We start from the raw sequence: 18484 nt of genomic DNA, 5'->3' as shown, positions 1-18484 counted from the left end.
CAAAACACATCTAATTTATTAATATTTAGGGTTTATTTCAGTCTCAGTGGTGAAAAGATGGATGTTGCATTACCATTTCCAGTTGCAAAAAAGGGTTTTGATCTGGCGATTCGGATGTTTAGATTTGCCTCAAGTCAAAATCGCCTTTCTATGGCTCTTGAACTTGTTGATCTGTATCTGCACAATGCCTAGAGTGAGTGTGATAGCGAGTGAGTGTGGGTCTGCAGGGCCATGTCACAATGTGTACTTTACCATAGAACCAATACATGTGCAACGGATAAATAACGAGTGCCACTATCCACATAAAATGGATCCGATGATGTCTTTTTAGAGCAACCATCATCCATGCGTGAGCCACGAGACGAAGCACAAAAAACGTCGAGCCAAAGAGCAAATCAGATCTCCACTCGTGCACCATGGAGCCGGCAGCAAGAATCAGTGTAGGTAGCTCTAATATGGATGTCACAGTAAACAGCGATGATATCTGTAACCTAAGGAACCAAGATAGCGTGAAGATATAGAACAGATGATGCACCCAGCCTGTCATCCATGAGATCCGCTTGGGATAGTAGATGGACCCAAGGACAAGATCAAGTATCAGGTAGGATATGAAAAAGCAGACAAACCCTGTATGAAACCGGCTGTCAGTCCCAAGCAATTCCATGTCAAGATCAGCCCAAAAGAACTGAATCACAAAGGGAATCGAGACAATGGTACAGACCAAGCTGCTTGCCAGTGTCAAGAACCAGCTGGTCTGCTTTTCTCGTCGTCGAGTCTGATATTGAGACTGTGCTGCAGTGGAATCCTTGTAGAGATGAAAGCGAAAGAGAAAGAAGCCACCACCGAGCATCGAGAAGCTCGCTGCAAAAGACGCCCGTACAATTGGCTGTTCGAGTACTTGTATTAATGTAATCATGTATCTTGAATAAAGGAAAAACTAGTAAAATCATATCGCGAGTCATTAAAACACTATTTTATAGATGGACTCCATGCTCTCCATGGTCTGATCCATACCTTGATCTTGATCAAGGTGATTGGATTTTAGCCTCTCTCTGCCCAACAAACACATGCCACCAATCAATGCATACTATTATTGCACACACACACACTCTCTCTCTCTCTCTCTCTCTTTCTTTCTTTCTTTCTTTCTTTCTCGGGGATAATCACTAACACATGCACACATACACACACACACACACACACACACACACACACACATACAAAGGACCCCGAATAAACTATACTTTGATCATGATGAAAAACAAAAAGAGGTTTTCTTTTATTCAATCCATAAAGCTAGAAAGAAACGCTAGGAAACTTAAGCCTTGTAAGAGATGACACCATCGAAACGTTGCTTGAACCATTCCATGGCTTCTTCCTTCTTGATTTGATGTTTGACACCAACCTTGGCCTTGCAGTGCTTTCTGCGGGAGACACGGTTGCCGGGACGACCCATAACAATGTAGTAATCCATACCGTAAATACCAATGGAAGGATCATACTTGATACCCAAATCGATATGTTCATCAATACCGAAACCAAAGTTACCAGTTTGAGAAAAGTTACGGGCCTTGAGCTCGTATTCCTTGACCTTCAAGCCACGTTCAAGGATCTCCTCGGCCTTGGGACCACGGACAGTAACGTGAACGGAAATCTTTTCGTTACGACGAATAGAGAAGGTACGGACAGTGTAGCGAGCCTTGGAGTAGACGGGAGTTTGACCAGTCAATTGTTCCAAAACCTTGGCAGCACGGGTAAGTCTATCACCAGATTCACCAACACAAATGTTGAGAACCAACTTCTCAATTTGGAGGTTTCTCATGGGGTTGACGGTAGTCTTTTGTTCAGCACTCTATATTCATTACTGTTAGTGTGTCTGTGCTGATGGCAATGAAAATCAGAGAGAGAGAGAGAGAGAGATAGCACAGAGAGAGAAAGAGAAAGAGACGAGTTGTTGCATTATAAGTGTGATGAGTGTGATGAGTGGGTTGTCAGGTGTATGGTTATTGTAATGGCGTATTGAAATAATCAGGAGCAAGATGGTATATACTGTGATTCAGTGTACTGACAGAGCCGACTTTGAACATGCATCATGTGCAGCTTGATCCAAATCCATTCGAGTGTGCGTTGCTATCATTTCTATTCAATATCCATCATGCGTTTTGGCACAAAATCCATCCATCCATCCATCCATCCATCCATCCATCCATATAATCCAAGTATCTCTCTTCTATCGCTGTCTCTCTGCTCTTTATATCATGCATCCGTCAAGATTACTTTACCATCTTTGTTGATTGAAGCCCACGAGGATGGAAAAGGAGGATTTAACCAATTGGTAGTTTTGCTCGAGAGGTTGTTGCCGAAAATCCATGGCGATTCTCCAAATTTTATTGAAATACCGCATTATTGTGAGTCGTTTTCTGTATCAAATGTCCATACATAATTTGGTTTGAGAGTATGCAGAGCAGCTGACTCTATCGCTGTATGCCAATAATAAACTGCGTTTATCAGGTATTTGATGTATAAGCATTTGATAAAGCCGTTGCTTTTAGGCCTGTGCGAATGACAGGTCAAACAGTGCTGAGAGTGGTAGTTGAGGCATCCCTTCAGACATCTTCTACATTGTTGAATTATGATTTATCATTAAATTGTGTGTTAATTACAAGAGAGCCGCATCCATACCTTGGGTTCTGCACATTTGAAAGGTATTTCATTCCATGTATCAGGAAACATATCTGTAATGTGGCTAGTTTTAAGGCAGCAGGTGTTTGTAGAAGTGGGAAATGAACCCCGTTGCATTTTTAATGGGCATTCCACTTGCAACATGTATTCTAACAAGAATAATAAAGGCTCTCAATATAAAAAAAAACACACACTTTTTTGTAGCCTATTATTCCAGATATAGTCGTGTGCTATTCACTAAGCCATCCATCTCCATTAGCATTCGATATATCAAGTTTCCTCATGGAGCAAGCATAAGACTGATCAGTGGTGCCAGCCGCTGCCGCCCCCCCCCCCCACCACTCGCAAGATTTGACTACACAAATTGTGATGTTCATCCCTTGTACCCTAAAGCTTTCTTGCAGTACGTTCCAAGTCAAATCTAATGGTGGCAGTTGTAAGAAACGTTTTCAAAGAATTTATAGAGTAATTCCAAACAATATGAAATGGTGTTTTTAGCCAAAATGTCGAAAAATTCCATATGAAGGCCTCACATAAGTAGTCTCAGGGATTGCGTTGGTAGGGCCATTTTGATTTCATATCATAACATAATAAACGTTCAATCCCTAGACACTTTTACAGCCCTGAGTTGCCCTGGCATCTGTCAGTCCTGGCTCATATGTGATTAGCCAGCCCCACAAGCCAAAAATAATTCAAATCCAGAACTATAGTTGTCACGTTACCTCTCCAAGATCATATAAATATCGCATAACCATATTATCAATAAACATCAGTCTCTTTCTAGTAAACATAACTGTGGTTACTTGAACATTACATAGTCTGTTCCAGATTGGCCAAATCTTGATGATTCTGGACTCGATTGAACTATTTTTTGCAAATTCGACTAAGTAAAGTATGATGATCACCCCATGCTTCCTTAAGCGTTCCTGGAGTACTTTTCAAGGCGCATCCAATGGTACCAAGTAATACAGATGTTTTGAATACACTTATTGAATGATTTGTAAAAATATGAAAAGAGGTTTCTGGCCAAAATGTCGAGATTTTACATATCAAAGTCCCACAAAAAGATGATTTCAAGGGTTGCTTTGGATCGATAGGAACATTTTGATTCAAGATATACCATAGTAAAAGTCTTCGTTATCAAGGTAAAAAATGCGATCGTTTGATTTTTGATGAAAACCATGAGGGATACCTCATGCTTTTTGGTCGATTTTTGACCATGTTTTTTTAGGTCCCCAAAAAGTTGAGCAAAGGTGTCAGAAAGTAACTGCCAAATGAGAGCAACCGTTTGGGGCTATTCTGACAATCTAAAACGGTCTTGAACGCGAGAAAACGCAGCTCAAATGTACTCTGATTTTGCTGTATCAGGGACACTAAGGATTAAAAGGAGGAAATACCAGTATGCTGCTTGCCCGTATCTGTAGTAACTACGTGTATATGGATGTAGAGCATCACATAAGGATCAAATCCGCGGATAATATAAAGGGTTTTCATGTGCAAGTAGAGGGTCAACGTAAAAGTAGTAGTATGTGATAAGATACGCAAAAGCAATCAGTAGCACGAGCTGCCGCTGTGCAGGTTGGTTCTCACCGAAGCGAAGCAAAGGTGGAGAACCATCCGAAGCATAAACACACCTAGGATTAGTGACTATATATCAATCAACAATCAGGGTTCTTCCCACATTTCAGGTATATTAATTTTGGGATATTAGCCAAAGGCTCGTATACCATAGTGAAGGTCTTCACTTTTAAGGTGAAGACTACAATTGTTTGATTTTGAAGAAAATCCATGAGAGAATTCTGGTCACTGAATTTCGACCCAAAGAAAATTGAGATAATGCTACAGCAAGCAAGTACTAGTTGAGAGCAAATCGTTTGGTGCCACTCGGAGGGCCGACAACGGTTTATAAGCCGAAATATTGAGAGGTTAATGTCATCAAATGTTGCTGTATTTTTTTTTTTTGCCTATGATTGTCTCTAGAGTGATGGAATGGATGTACAGTGTGCAATTCAGATGTGCTACATCCGCTAATCCAAATGCCATGATTGCCATAAAGTTGTAGTAGGTATGCCTCGCGGTTTGGTTTCATGGAAAAATAGCTGGATGTTGCAGTTCTAGCAGCAGATCGCAGTATCAGTGAGTATGTGTGCCTGCTACATGCTTTGTCCCTAGAAACCACGCATTGTACGCCTTTCATGCTCTTTGGTGTCATTATTAGTACAAACGACGTAACGTTCATACATAGGAGACTGGTTCAAAGCATCAAAATACAGGTATTTGCTTTATTAACGTAAAATACAGCAGGGTATATTCTATCTATAGTTTGTCTCTAATTAGTATCTGCTATGCACTCACAAGCAACTTGATCAACCATATACAGAGCACTTGTGAACCCCTTTTCATAATTAGGATGTCTTTTTCTTGAATGCCCATGAGCCAGCTGTCTCTTGAACCCAATTTGTGCTTGATATTCTACAAGATACACCAACGCCAGTTCAAATCCTGCTTTAAACCCTTGCTTAAAGTCTTGGTCCTCCCTCTCCCCTGCTGCTGTTGATGCAGCTGACAAACAACGGTTGTATTTTGATTTGGCCAGCTCTGAAGCCTCTTGTGCTAACAGAGCACCCAACGTGCCATATCGCGCGGGCAAGATGCGGGTCTTGTGGCAATAGACAAAACTTGAACAGTCGCCATCACTGGTTGTGCGATAGTTCCAAAAGTAATGGCCTATCTCAATGTCATTGTAGATGTCGAGTTGAAATTGAGTGAATTCACGAATCGTTTTGATATCTTGCACATGCTCTAATGATGAGGACCATTCGCCAATGACCAAGTTGCCATGCAATTGATGTGAGATCTGTTTGAGATGTGCATGAGATAAGTGTCGTTTGGCTTCAGCAGACGATAGATGCGATGGTGCTGGATTGAATGCAGCTAAAGAGGATCTTCTGTTGTTCATCCGTGCTGGAGGTCTTTTCGACTTGTTGAATGGATAATGAATATCCAGCACTACAAATTTAAGTGAATGATGCTGTACAAATTCAGCATATTGCTTTGAATTGAATGCATCACTCAGATAAATGGGCAGTAAGATACCAGGTGTCGCTTGTCGGATAGTTTTGTAGGCTGACAGATAAAAGCTTTGTAAAGATACTGTTTCATCCAATGGCTCATTCAAGATGTCCAGGCCAATGACATTATTGATAGGCGCTAATTGAACGGCTAGCTTCCGTAATATGATCAAAGTGAGCTCTTGATTTGAATTTTTGAAAAACTGAGTCTTGTGTGTGGATGTTCCAGAATGTGATTGATTGTTTTGACCGCCTATGTATTCGCCATCATCAGTTTCAGATTAATAAAAAAAAAAAAAAAAAAAAAAAGATTTTTTGGGATTACCTGGTGCGCCATGTAGATCTACCAGGACACCAATGTTGTGTTTGGCAGCTTTTGAAATCAAGCGTAGAAGCCATTTCCAGGCAGATTGATACACATATTCGTACTTTTTGAATGGTGTATTAGCAAATGCACCAACTATCCAATATCCAATGGGTACTCGGACACTGTTGATGCCAATGGATGCCAGGTACTCGAAATCTTTTTCACTGACAACAGAGCTCCAATGATCCTCCAGTGCTTCTCTAGCTTGCTCTTCCGTCATACATGCCTCTAGAAAGTCTAATTCTGATTCCCAATCATCTCTGACAACGCAGCTTAACAGACTAGGTAGTGCTAGTTGTTTGTCAAGTATAAAAATGGAGCCGAGGTTGACTCCAATTTGACGTCGATGGCGATACATGTCTGCTTCCTGTCGATTGTAAGGTGCAAATGAAGGTAGATCCTCCTGGTTCAAGGAACACAAGCTTGACCTTGTACTACTGTCACTGCTGCTATTACTGCCATATGAGGATAATGAAGTAGCTGATCCGACTCGTTTAAAGATGGATTTGAGATTGACCATGTTTTTTTTAAAAAAAAAAAAAAAAAAAAAAAAAAAAAGTATGCAAGAGAGAAAAGAAGTGCATCAACAGATTCCTTGTTTAACCCAATCTAAGATGAATGATATTTTACACGAAACTAAAGTGTTCAGTTTGAGATATGAAAAAGTTTTTATAATCTCCGTTTCTTGTTATCTATCTCTTTACTTGGATGACTTGCATGGTATTGACCTTGGCACTAGGGTCTGTGCCTTTTGTTGCCATGGCAACGGCAGTTTGACAGTTGGAGAGATACATCTGATATTATGGTAGGTGTAGCACAAATAGAAGAATAGAATCCCTCAACAACAATCTCGACTCGATTCGGCTATTCAAATGATAAGCATGCTCAACATGGTTTCGTCTGAAACTGATTAAAATCTGATGTGCTTTCGTGCTTCTTACTGTATTCTCTCCCCATGTCAGGAAATACCAAAAACGATCCTTGATCTACTCTTTCATATTTTGACAGGAGATGATGATGATTCGCTACTAGTTTGATTTGTCATGTGGTTCAAATGTTCAAATGATGATGTTTTCCCACAATCACCACTGACATACACACGCACTCACGCACTCACGCACTCACGTAGATGTTTCATCACTTGGTCTATTACAAGTGCTAGTTTATCCTTGAAATACTCTCATCTACTATACATTTTTCGTGCTATAGCACATACCAAGTTTTTTTTCATATGAAAATCATATGACGCATTGTGCAACTTGAAACTTTGCCATATAGAAATCAAGGCGTTCTTTTTTTTTCTTCATTTAATATCTCTCCCTTTTTTTTCCCTCTTTTTTTTTATAGTCTTTCTCTTTCAAATACAAACAACCCCAAATCCCCATATCATTGTATTCTATGGTTACCTTTATTCCGACTGCTTTTATTGTACGCCATGGTGAACGATTAGGTAACATTTAAGGTTTTCAATAGCTGTGCAATGGATCTGACATTTCTTTCAATCCATAGATCATATTGATAAATCATGGCAACCACAAGATCTTTCACTTGGTATCTGGGATCCCCCAATTACTCAGCGAGGAATGTTGCAAGCAGAAAAGACAGGCAGCACATTGATGAATCTCATGCAGAACCAATACAAGATGGATGTGAACACTGTGGACATTGTGCTATACACTTCACCGTTCCAGCGCTGTATTGATACATCTATTGGCATCATTAGAGGCCTCGATCAGAGAAAGAATCCACCCACACTGAGAATTGATCTAGGATTAGGTGAATGGATGTGTGAGAGGTTCTTTGATTCAGTGTCGTGCTCTGCCTCACAATTGATTGCTCGTCAACATGAGAAACTGGCCAGACAACAAGCTTACACCTATTCCATGATGGCCAAGAACCAGCAATCCGACGCCATGTTACCTCCCCTGAAAATTGATTATGCTTATACTTCAGATTTTGTTGAATTCGACTATCCAGAAAGATATACTGATATGATTCATCGATTTGAGGATACGCGGCTCCACTGCATGAAAGCCGCTTCCAAGCCAAATACGGTGGTTATATTTGTCACTCATGCTGTGGGTGCCAATGCGTTATTGGATAGCTTCAGAAACAAGGTGACAATTCCGTTGGAATCACACTATTGCAGTATATCCTGTGTGCGACACTACAGTAAACATGCTAACAATAGCACCAACTCGTTCGATTTGAACAGCAGCGATCAAAGCGATGAAGATGAGCAGGCCATCATCAATTCATCGTCGAAACAGAAATGGATTATTGAATTCGCCATGTCAGACTCTCATCTTGAATCCTAAAGACTATACCTTTTTATTATTTATTCCATAGTGTGTCAACTTTTTTTTTTTTTTTCTTTTGCATAATAATCACCATATCATACCTTCCCCCCCCTCATCCATGACTCAATAAATTTTCTACCCTACTACGGTTGATTCAGATTCTCCCTGAAAGCTTGTCGAGTATACAAAATGCCTAATAAAGGAGGACCCAGGAACATGCCAACCCAAAAGATCACATTACCCAGTGTCGGATTGTTCTTGATGAACGGCTGTCTTCCAAGCGTAATCAACGGTACCTGAGACATTTGCAAAAAGAACAGATACATGCGCAACTTGCGAGTCAGCATCACCATGACCAGTTCATGCAAACAAGATGAGAAAAGAAAGGTGACAAAACTGGCGCTCTTTTTCGAGATCTTGTAGTTGTCCATGGAGATGGCATAGACATGTCGCAGCAGCCAATGGTGCACGGGTTTGTTCCATTTTCTGGCGTATTCATCAAACGTAACACTATTCCACCAGTCGTCGTAAAAGTTGCGATCTGCAAACCTGGTAATTTCAGCAAACCAGTTTAGAATGCATTCAAATATAATGTAGAACACTAGCATGTAGTTCATGATGAACGGGAAAAGCACCTCGAGCACGACTCTGGCATCAGACGACATGTTGCGACTGTACAGTACAGGGTAAATGTATCTTTCCGTCGTGATGTAGATCAATAGCATGGTGCCTAAAGTAGCGGTTGTCTTTTCAAACACATAACGAGGGCGGATCTTGTCTGTGCGAGGATACTCCATCCAGTAAACCAAGGTGGGTACCGCCAGATAGTCTACATAGTTGGCCAATGTCAGATTATGTGGGTATCTGGTTGCGCCCTGTGTCAGCTCTTGGTCCAGAAACGTAAGTTCTGTTTCCATTGCGGCCAGCTCGGATTGTTGGTCGATTGAATAACCCCTGTCAGATGCTGTCTCTCTCTCCTTGATCCACTTTGGTATCTTTTGCTTTAGATACAAGAGTCGTCTGTATTTTGTCGCTAAATCACTGTTGAGCTCTGTATAGGAATGCATCTTCATCATCATGACAAAGGTATGAAGTGTGAAAAAGGTGGATTGTGTCATTGGCCAGTCTCTGCCACATATTATGATAAGTTAGCCTGCACGTTGGCTATATATACGTGAGACCACATCTTACCTCCAAAATACCCAATACAGATTACTAAACAAAAAAACGGTTTGAAACGTATGCTGGAGCACAACGCCGGTAGGTCTGTGTCGTATATAGCCATTCTTCAAGAGATGAGCGTAGGGCAGCACCACAAAGGTCTGTGCAATCATGACCATGTCCGCACACAGCAACGCTAATGTGTCCCTTGACATGAGCCGGAAGAACCCCAAGCTCAACACTACACCATCTTGCTCGTAGCAGCGCACCAGTGTCAGAATCACATAGAACCCCATGGCTATCCAGAACAAGGTATAGAATCCTCGAAATGTATCGCTGCTAGACTCTGGATTTGTGGTATCAAACGACGATAATCTTGCCTTGAAATAGAGCCTGTGCAATTTACGGAACGTCTCCTTGGTTTTGGTGTCTTGGTTTTTGTCAATTGCTGTTTCTGTAGTCATTATCTTGTAGAAGATACGGAAGAAAAAGGTTAAAATAGAAACGCCTTTTTATATCTGGATTTCATCAAATGTGCGAAACCCCTCACAAGCTTTACTCAAATGTCCTTATTGATACTTGGCTTTAGTCATCTTGATGGATACATAAAGCAACTAGCGGGACATTGGATGGTATGATTGTATCTGAAAAAAATGTCAAAACGCATTTAGCATGAACAACTTGCATGGCTGAATCCGCTTTGTTCGGTTAAATGAGGGCCGAATGAGCGCATCTCGCTTTGCTCCAAACAAGGCAATCGGAGGTAAGCAAATGAGGGGAGAGAGAGAGAGAGAGAGAGAGACAAAGAAAGAAAGAGGCTTTGATCGTCACAGGTAAGCATTTGTAAATACATGTCCATTTCGCAGCAAGCAAAAAAGTTTTTCTCTTGCTTCTCTATCCCACCCAACACACTTCCAAACCATGCTTTTTCATGAACTCAACAATGAGCTGCTCATTGCCATTGCAGGCCATCTACCACAAGACGACCTAAAAACTTTTTCACTTGTATGCCACAAGTTTGCTCTTGTTGCTCACAGTGATGTCGTTTGGAAGGAGAGATTATACAACCACTATGGCATCACCTACAAATTGCCCACCGAGAATTGGAAGGATATGTATGCTCGCAAATCCCTGGATCCTCAAAACTCGAAAATGTGCCCCCACATTGGCCATGTTACTGGTAAAATTTTGGAACCTTATGCCACCAAGTATCAACAAGTCTTGAATTGGTTGGAAAAGAACCTGAACTGTACAGTATGTGGAGCCAATTGCAAGGACACAGGCCTTTGTCTGTATGTGTGGAAGGGAAACACGAGAAACCGCTGCAAGGACTGTGCTTATAGCTATCACAAGGCAGTAGAAGGACATGGTATTCTGATCCGCATGAATGTGCTGCAAATGTATTGCTTTGATTGCAAGCGATTATTGGGAGAAACCCGCGGTGATTCCAGCGAAGCGCATTATGTCAACATGCTGCTCAAGACATTGACACACGACAGCAAAAAGGGTCAGCAAGCCATGGCAAGAAGAAGTCAGTGTATGAAGGAGAGACAGCTGTATGCAGAACACGCTGATAGAGCGTCCGTCGTCTCGGATGGCAAACAGTACTATTTTATCGAGAGAATCTGGCTGATTTCATGGTTTTTGCGTCTGTGTGATGGTAAGATTGGAACGGGTCCTATTGCGAACCATGAATTAGAGGATCCTGAACATGAAGGCAGACTGAACCCTGCTTCAAGACCTCGCGGCAATTTCAAAGGTGGGTTTTCTATTGTCACTCCATTTTTGTGGAATTACTTGGTAGACACGTATGGATTATCTGGCAACGTATACACTTCAGACGATACCACTGGCCCCGAGTACTGTGGTCTGAACGAATCCATCGTCAACTGGAGATTGAACTAGTAACAGCATAGAGCGAGTAGCAATTTAGACTTATTTTTGTTTGAAAATGTACATAATGAAGAGAATACCGCACAAAAATATATTGAATACATCTATTTTAAAGCATTATAGCATTGCAGTCTTTTGAAAGCGATATACTTGTTTTTCTTTATTATAGTGTGTGTGTGTGTATGAATGCAATTTAGGTGTTTGTACTGAAGAGAAGCTTGAAGATTGATGTGTAATTACATGCATGTGTGTATATGAATTTACTGCCTCTTACTACTACTAAAGTTGAAGGTACGAGATTTCATGGGCTTGTTGGGTGTGCTGTAAGTTTTGCGAATGACACCAGGACTGGTACGCGTACGCATACTATAACGATGTGAGCTGTTGCCGGTGCTTGGTGCATTCTTGTCCACCTCTTTCAGTACAGTGACGCCTTGCTTGCTGCTGCCCACATGTTGCATGCTGCTCGACTTTTGCTTCTTACCCAAGTTTCGCTTGCTGTTCTTTTTAACGGGGGTACTTGTGCCCGCAATGTACTTAGCAAAGCTGTCCTTGGATTCATTCATGCCACGCTTGGAAGAAGAGGTGGAGCTCACAGACATGAAATCAGCTTTGGAGATATTGACGGAAGAGCTTGGTCGAGCCCTTCTTTGTAAAGTCGTTTTGGCATGGCTTGTTGGAGTAGCAGCGGATGGCTTGTAGTGGTCGTTTGTATCGTGAATACTGAGAGGATCAGGTCCAGCTGGAGTCAGTTTTTCAGCAGCAATGGCCCCCCTTGTTTGTAAAAAGCCATTCACGCCTTGATGGCTCACATCGTCATAAGCATAATTGGTAGTGAAGTCTACAGAGGCTTGAGGCTGTGTCTTTGAAGTGAGATGGTGCTTTTCAAAAGGGATTTCTGTAGTAGAGAAGGGGTCCTTTGCTTCATATTTGCTTTCAATAGGATATTCAGTCGAGAATGTTTTATGGTTCAACGCGTTTGTTGTTGGGTGTGCCATGTCGTTCTGCCATGAGCATTTAATATACTTGCTACTTTGGACAGTATATACCAACTTACCTTTGGATGTATCTGAGAGGCGTCATCATCTGGATAGTAAAACCAAGACGAATAGTCTTTGAAGGTATTTTCATTCATATCGAATAGAGCATCCAGTTCAGCCTTACGTTGCGTGAGAAACCTGTCTTCAAATGCTTCGTCATTTGGCTGATCCTGGCCCAAGTGGATGAGATCGGGATAACCCGAGTAGTCTGTAGAGTGATATACAGATAGCGCTGGCTGCATGACAGAGCTCTGGTCATCTTGGTGCATATTGAATTGAATTGGAATCTCCTCTTGTTCCTGATACAATTGCTCTTGTTGATCATCGTAACCTCTAGGCTGCTCCACTGCCACTGAAAATGCTTGATCTGCTACTTTTTCTCCCGAAGAGTAAGCCTCCTCAAACTGACTATAGTCAAGCAAGGAACTGATAAAGGGTTCATCCGTATCGTTGTTCAAGTGCTTGAATGTGTCAATGCCATTTAGTACACTGTCCACAAAAGAGGCGCTGTACTTTGCATCAGCAGGCGGTGCAGCAATAGGCAGTTGGTCCAGGTACTGCATCAGATTATGGTCAAACACAGAGTCTTCTTCTTCTTCTTCCTGACCAAAGTCGATATGAACGTCTTCCAAGAGATCACCGCTGATGGAGGTGACATGGTCAGATGGAAGAGGACCGTTGTCGTTGGTATTTAAGTGAGACATACTGTTATAGCTTGGAGTGCAAACAGATGTGAACTGACTGTATGGCAGATACAGATATACCAAAGCGAGAAAGAAAAGGACTTAAAAAAATTCTTGGAATCTGCTTGATTTGATACAACACGAAACTTGCTTGCCTCTGTCAAGATTCATAGCAGTAATCCATGTGGGAGATGGTCACAAACGCATTGTGCAGGTCAAAAGTAATGTACTTTGTCTGGCAAACCTCGTCCAATCAGTTCTATCATGTATTCTGTCTACTGGTAAAACATCTGTATAGCAGCATCGAATGATACTTCAGGGCTATATGGCCTTGTCTGTCTAGTTCTTTGCGAGCAATGTACTGTATCATTTCATGATGTGGAACCAACATTGCATGATTTTTTGTTGCGCTGTTCCTTTGTTTCATGCGCCAACATCTTGCTGGGAGATGACTACTAGAAACGCCTCACAATGAATATAAAACGTGTTGCACTAGTTGGAAGAAATATCTCAATGAATGGTAGTTCTACCTATTGGTATAGAAAGGATGATTTAGCTTATTAGCAAGGTAGTATTTGATCAAATTCATGCAAAGTCGGGGTTAACACCTGTATGACAAAAGAGTGAAGCATGTTGTACTTGATTTTGGCTTCATGGCCACCGTCGACTAAGACGAGATCATTCATAGCTGATAGCACCTCTAATGTTGTAAACCCCATATGTAACGGATATTGCTATAATAGAGTGTTTGCATGTTTGAGCAGACGAAAAGTCTGATGATGAATTATGGTCCCATTGTTAGGATGAGTTGCTCAACCAATGTATCAATCGTCGGTCAACTTGCCCACAAATTCAGTGTCCTTGATACATGGATGGTTATGTTTTCTACTTTAGCTAAAATCAACCGTGTAGTCTCACCAGAGAGCTTGGGTCATTGTACACTTTTGCAAGAGAGTGTCAAGCATACCTAAAACATCTTGCTCAGGGGTAATACATTTTTTGCGTTATTTACAGTCATTGTTTGATAGTAGCAAACGTGAATAGCTGACCACTGCAAAATGTCAGTGCTAACAGTGATCTTCAAAGAGGATCAACAATGGGATTCACGTGAGAGTCGTATGAATTACATCCAAAGCAAAGCATGTGTGATGTAGAAGCTAGTGGCTTATTCTTTGTGATGGTTAAAAACCAGTTCTTGTAGTGCTGGCAACTGTATACACCTTTTTCTTTCGCATACAGCTCACTTTTGTAACAATTACAATGCGGTTACGATCAAGCAAGACGCGTACAGCAGATGAGACAAAGCGCAAAGCATTGCCAGTTGACACCAGCCTCGATCAAGGCAAGAGCAATAGTGCGACTACAAGCGGTTCTGAGGCTGTCAATCAAGAAAAACAAGTACACGCACTGATTATGGTTAAAGGCAAAAATCGAGAGAACTGTGTAGTTAAAAGCGAAGATGAAACACCGCATGATAATGCAGCAAAGGGGGAGCGGTCTGAAAACACCCTACCTGAACATATTGCGAAAGGAGAAGATCAAGCATTGCATCAAGATCCAGCTGACAGGGAAGACGCCGTAGCCGAGTATATGGCGAAAGGTGAAGAGGAAGATCTAAACGCTCAGCAAGCCTTACTCGATCATGCTGCTATTCAGCAGGAGGAGAACCAGGAACTAGACCATCAGCGAGCTCATACCGACACATTCGTTTATGAGGCAACTCAAGGCGACAGAATGGACGTTGACCTAGAGCAAGACACGGTTTTCATTAAAGAAGAAGAAGCAGAAGCCAATCAATTCAAAGATGTCATGGATATGGATGCATTTGGTGAAACTGAAGAAATGAATACCAGCACCAACGATGCGATGGATATGGAAAAGAAAGCTGTTAACGGCAATGCTGAGAATGACACTGCCTTGCGTGCACCTATGGATAATAATGTAAAAACCCTTATTCGTCAAATCGCACATGAATGCAGATTATGGAATAGAGCACCAGAGCCAGCTTCTTGGGATCAAAGTATGGTTGAGGACCAAGAAGAAGATATGGAAATAGCCATCAAAGAAGAGACCAAGAAACCGGATGTAACACTAGAGCTTGTTTCTGGTAAGTGAAATGAGAGCCAGCACAGCCAAACACAAGTTAATGACCACTATTGTGTACTTGCAGAGTACATCTATCAATGCCGCAAATGCCCTCGACAAACACGCTCTTTTATGGCACTGTTGGACCACTTTAGCGCTGATCACAAACTCAATTACAAGAGTCGAGCGATACGAAAAATGCATTTGGAACCCAACATCAATGATCCCAATTTCTACTGCCGTGCTTGTGAGAGAACCTTTCAAGTGGATCGAAAATACCGCGACCATCTCAAGAACGTGCACTACATTGTTCTACGCCCAATACTTGATAAGAACAGTGACATCATTCCAGACATTGACGATCCCAACAACTACTGCTGCTCGTGCAAGAGAAAGTACACTGACAAATTCCTATACCGTTCGCATTTAAGGAAGTTTCACAAGATGGAAATTGCGGCCATCAAGGTCAAAACAGTCAAGAATCCAGAGATTCAGCCTGAATGGGAAGACCCACACTTTTACTGCAGATCATGCAATTACAAGTACCCATCCAGATACAAATATCATGAGCACTGCAAGACCATTCACCGCATGAATTTGACGACACTCACTCATCCAGACGTGGCTCCTGATCCGCATCATCCCGACAACTACTGCATTATTTGTAACAGATCCTACAAGCTAAGGTACTATTACCGCGAACATTTGGCTCTCTTTCATGGCAACACTGACTTTTTCCGCTCCAAAAAGCGCAATAAGCAGAGTAGTGCCAGTAGGGATGAGATACAACCAGACATCAACGATCCCAACTTTTACTGCCGTGTGTGTGATCGAAAATATGCTAGAAAATGGAGCTACCAGTGCCATTTGGTATCTGCGCATCACATTGGAAAGCCTTTCAAAAAGACAAGTCTGGAGCCCGAAGAGGATGATCCCAATTATTTCTGCCGTGCCTGTGGACGAGGGTATAACAGCAGAGATACATATCGCAACCATCTCCGCAAAGTACACCACATGCAGCTTAAATCGCTCAAAGACATTGCCAAGGAGAGCGGCGAGCTACCAGATCCGTTTGATCCCAACTTTTACTGTCGTGTCTGTAAGGTGACCAAACCATCCGTCAAGAGCTACCGAAATCACTGCACCTATGCCCATTATATGGTGCTGGGTCCTGCTCCTTTTATCAACCCTGATGCTGAAATTGATGTCAACAGTTTGGTATTCTACTGTGCCAAATGTGATAAGCATTTAGCCAACAAGCAAAAGTTTACCAAACATCTCAACGAGGTCCACCAGATGGGCATTGAGGATCGCTTTGTGTACCCCGATGCTGAAATAGACATAGATAGCCCTACTTTGACCTGCGCCAAATGTGGTATTACCTTCTCTGACAGGTACTGCTATAGAAGACACCTAAAGCACAAGCATAAGCTTAACCTTCCGTCAAGGCTGGCATCGTGAATCCTATAGCAAGGATCAATCCCAATAGCCGTATCTTTTACTGCTCTCACTGTGACAAACGCAGCAACAGAAAGAGTAACTTTATGATTCATTTAAGAAAAATTCATCGTATTGGATATGGATCTATTCGTCATTTTTTTTTTATACTTTTAGTGCAATCATATCAATAAAGGACTAGTACAAACACTCAACGAGAGAGCTTAGAGTCATTCAGCCAAAAGCCTTCCTTAATGCACATGTTGCAGCTCTAGTTACCGCTACTAGAGGTAATATTGTTGAGAGGGCGCAGCAACGGGATGTAAATTACCTGTGCTTTCAGTAAAGTTACGCTTATTCAACAACAATAAAGAATTCTGACACGTCAAGTAGCTATTGCGATCAATACTACTTCTCTAATGGACAGAATAGAGACCAAACAAAAAAAAATAAACTTTTGGGGATTAAGAGGCATTCATTTATTGATAATATACCGTGATCCACAAAACTGTCCCTGTTGTGCCAGAAGAAGGGCTACAACTGTCTATAAAGATTAAGGTATTCTTGATGGGTAGATATGTCTGTGTTGTGCAACAACATGGACAAGCTATGAGAATTGAAGTGCATCTCAGCTATCTAAATACTGAGGTTCACCAGATGTGATAAGCGTTGTACAACAAGATAAATTGCTACTTTGGCATCCAGAATGTAGTATTATAAATAGGAAAACTCTGGTCTTCTTCATCAATAACTCTTTAGTTTTTGTGTCTGATCTTATTCAAATAATAAGTCTTTTCTTGTTTTTATAATATCGAACATTTTTTATAAGCTACAAATAATGATCCTTCTATTCTTTGTAGCTTAATAGTCCCAATGTTTAGCAATTTTAACTTTTAGACCTTACCACCGGACGGGAAGTTATCCAATAATAATAAATTTAGTATTATTCAAAAGCTAAAACTGGTTTCTTTGTGTCGTTTACACTATTTTCACAAATTATTGTCGCACATTTGGAAATAAATTTGTCGCACTTTTCGAAAATAAAATGGCACACGTCTGGAAAGAAATTTGACGTACTAACTGAGAAAAGGTTGGCGCATAAACGAATCAAAAATTGGCGCAAAAGTTGAATGCGACATATGCGACAAATAATCATCTTTATTTCTAAATAGGCTTCTCTTGCAAGCAATCATCATCAAATCTATCACAAGAGTATTTACAGAATCCTTTACGATCGCTAATAAGCACTTGATTGCATGCATCTCCGATTCTAGATGTAAGTGTCTCTTCCTTCAACAACTTCTCTCTTTTAAGCTTGCTCTTACAAACAGACCAGAATTGCTCAATGGGGTTGAGCTCTGGAGAGTATGGAGGAAGGTAGACGCACCTATAACCACGACTTTCTATGAAAAGCTTAATGTCGTCATTCATGTGGATTGGAGCATTGTCCATGATGATCAAGTAGTTGTCCTTAAAAATATCAGGATGCTTGTCCATTTCGTCCATGGTGTCGCTCAAAAAGTTAAAGTAATGGCCTGTAACAGTGCCTTTACTCTGGGTTTAAGCTGGTCCACTTGATCCAGTTGTTTTTCTTTTCTTAGAAGAGGGCATCACTCGAGGCCGTCTTACTTTAATATTGACAACACCAAAAGCAGAAATAGCACCCAAGATTGTTGTTGTTTTTGCCCTAGTATTTGGCACTTTGACAACGGCGCGAGTTCCCACCTTTGACCAAGCAGCAGATCGCTTCATATTGATATGAAAT

The 18484-nt window shown here is 41.3% G+C and overlaps 9 protein-coding genes across 9 annotated transcripts; 3 read left to right on the top strand and 6 right to left on the bottom strand.

The window, feature by feature from the left end:
- Nucleotides 1–129: 129 nt before the first annotated feature.
- ATC70_004055 (uncharacterized protein) lies at nucleotides 130–916 on the bottom strand (the record flags this gene model as incomplete). The annotated part of the gene is made up of 2 exons (XM_064823407.1): nucleotides 130–188; nucleotides 253–916. The coding sequence occupies 2 exons, from the start codon at nucleotides 914–916 to the stop codon at nucleotides 130–132; spliced, it is 723 nt and encodes a 240-aa protein (XP_064687731.1).
- A 402-nt stretch (nucleotides 917–1318) lies between these two features.
- ATC70_004054 (uncharacterized protein) lies at nucleotides 1319–2285 on the bottom strand (the record flags this gene model as incomplete). The annotated part of the gene is made up of 2 exons (XM_064823406.1): nucleotides 1319–1852; nucleotides 2283–2285. The coding sequence occupies 2 exons, from the start codon at nucleotides 2283–2285 to the stop codon at nucleotides 1319–1321; spliced, it is 537 nt and encodes a 178-aa protein (XP_064687730.1).
- A 2726-nt stretch (nucleotides 2286–5011) lies between these two features.
- On the bottom strand, nucleotides 5012–6640 carry ATC70_004053 (uncharacterized protein; the record flags this gene model as incomplete). Its single annotated transcript, XM_064823405.1, has 2 exons — nucleotides 5012–6006; nucleotides 6079–6640. 2 exons carry the CDS (start codon nucleotides 6638–6640, stop codon nucleotides 5012–5014), a joined length of 1557 nt encoding a protein of 518 aa, XP_064687729.1.
- An 878-nt stretch (nucleotides 6641–7518) lies between these two features.
- Nucleotides 7519–8438, top strand: LOS1 (pre-tRNA nuclear export protein; the record flags this gene model as incomplete). The annotated part of the gene is made up of 2 exons (XM_064823404.1): nucleotides 7519–7570; nucleotides 7630–8438. 2 exons carry the CDS (start codon nucleotides 7519–7521, stop codon nucleotides 8436–8438), a joined length of 861 nt encoding a protein of 286 aa, XP_064687728.1.
- Nucleotides 8439–8563: 125 nt separating this feature from the next.
- Nucleotides 8564–10045, bottom strand: sec1_2 (syntaxin binding protein 1; the record flags this gene model as incomplete). The annotated part of the gene is made up of 2 exons (XM_064823403.1): nucleotides 8564–9548; nucleotides 9612–10045. The coding sequence occupies 2 exons, from the start codon at nucleotides 10043–10045 to the stop codon at nucleotides 8564–8566; spliced, it is 1419 nt and encodes a 472-aa protein (XP_064687727.1).
- A 457-nt stretch (nucleotides 10046–10502) lies between these two features.
- Nucleotides 10503–11486, top strand: PDB1 (pyruvate dehydrogenase E1, beta subunit; the record flags this gene model as incomplete). The annotated part of the gene is made up of 1 exon (XM_064823402.1): nucleotides 10503–11486. The coding sequence occupies one exon, from the start codon at nucleotides 10503–10505 to the stop codon at nucleotides 11484–11486; it is 984 nt and encodes a 327-aa protein (XP_064687726.1).
- Nucleotides 11487–11734: 248 nt separating this feature from the next.
- Nucleotides 11735–13218, bottom strand: ATC70_004049 (uncharacterized protein; the record flags this gene model as incomplete). The annotated part of the gene is made up of 2 exons (XM_064823401.1): nucleotides 11735–12478; nucleotides 12532–13218. 2 exons carry the CDS (start codon nucleotides 13216–13218, stop codon nucleotides 11735–11737), a joined length of 1431 nt encoding a protein of 476 aa, XP_064687725.1.
- Nucleotides 13219–14457: 1239 nt separating this feature from the next.
- On the top strand, nucleotides 14458–16743 carry srk1_3 (MAPK-activated protein kinase Srk1; the record flags this gene model as incomplete). Its single annotated transcript, XM_064823400.1, has 2 exons — nucleotides 14458–15304; nucleotides 15368–16743. 2 exons carry the CDS (start codon nucleotides 14458–14460, stop codon nucleotides 16741–16743), a joined length of 2223 nt encoding a protein of 740 aa, XP_064687724.1.
- A 1140-nt stretch (nucleotides 16744–17883) lies between these two features.
- On the bottom strand, nucleotides 17884–18471 carry ATC70_004047 (uncharacterized protein; the record flags this gene model as incomplete). Its single annotated transcript, XM_064823399.1, has 2 exons — nucleotides 17884–18273; nucleotides 18349–18471. The coding sequence occupies 2 exons, from the start codon at nucleotides 18469–18471 to the stop codon at nucleotides 17884–17886; spliced, it is 513 nt and encodes a 170-aa protein (XP_064687723.1).
- Nucleotides 18472–18484: the final 13 nt, after the last annotated feature.

This window comes from Mucor velutinosus, assembly GCF_035048745.1.
Source record: "Mucor velutinosus strain NIH1002 chromosome Unknown tig00000468, whole genome shotgun sequence".
Classification (NCBI taxonomy): Eukaryota; Fungi; Mucoromycota; class Mucoromycetes; order Mucorales; family Mucoraceae; genus Mucor; species Mucor velutinosus.
Note: the sequence above shows the minus strand (reverse complement) of the source record. Positions and strands in the feature narration are given on the sequence as shown.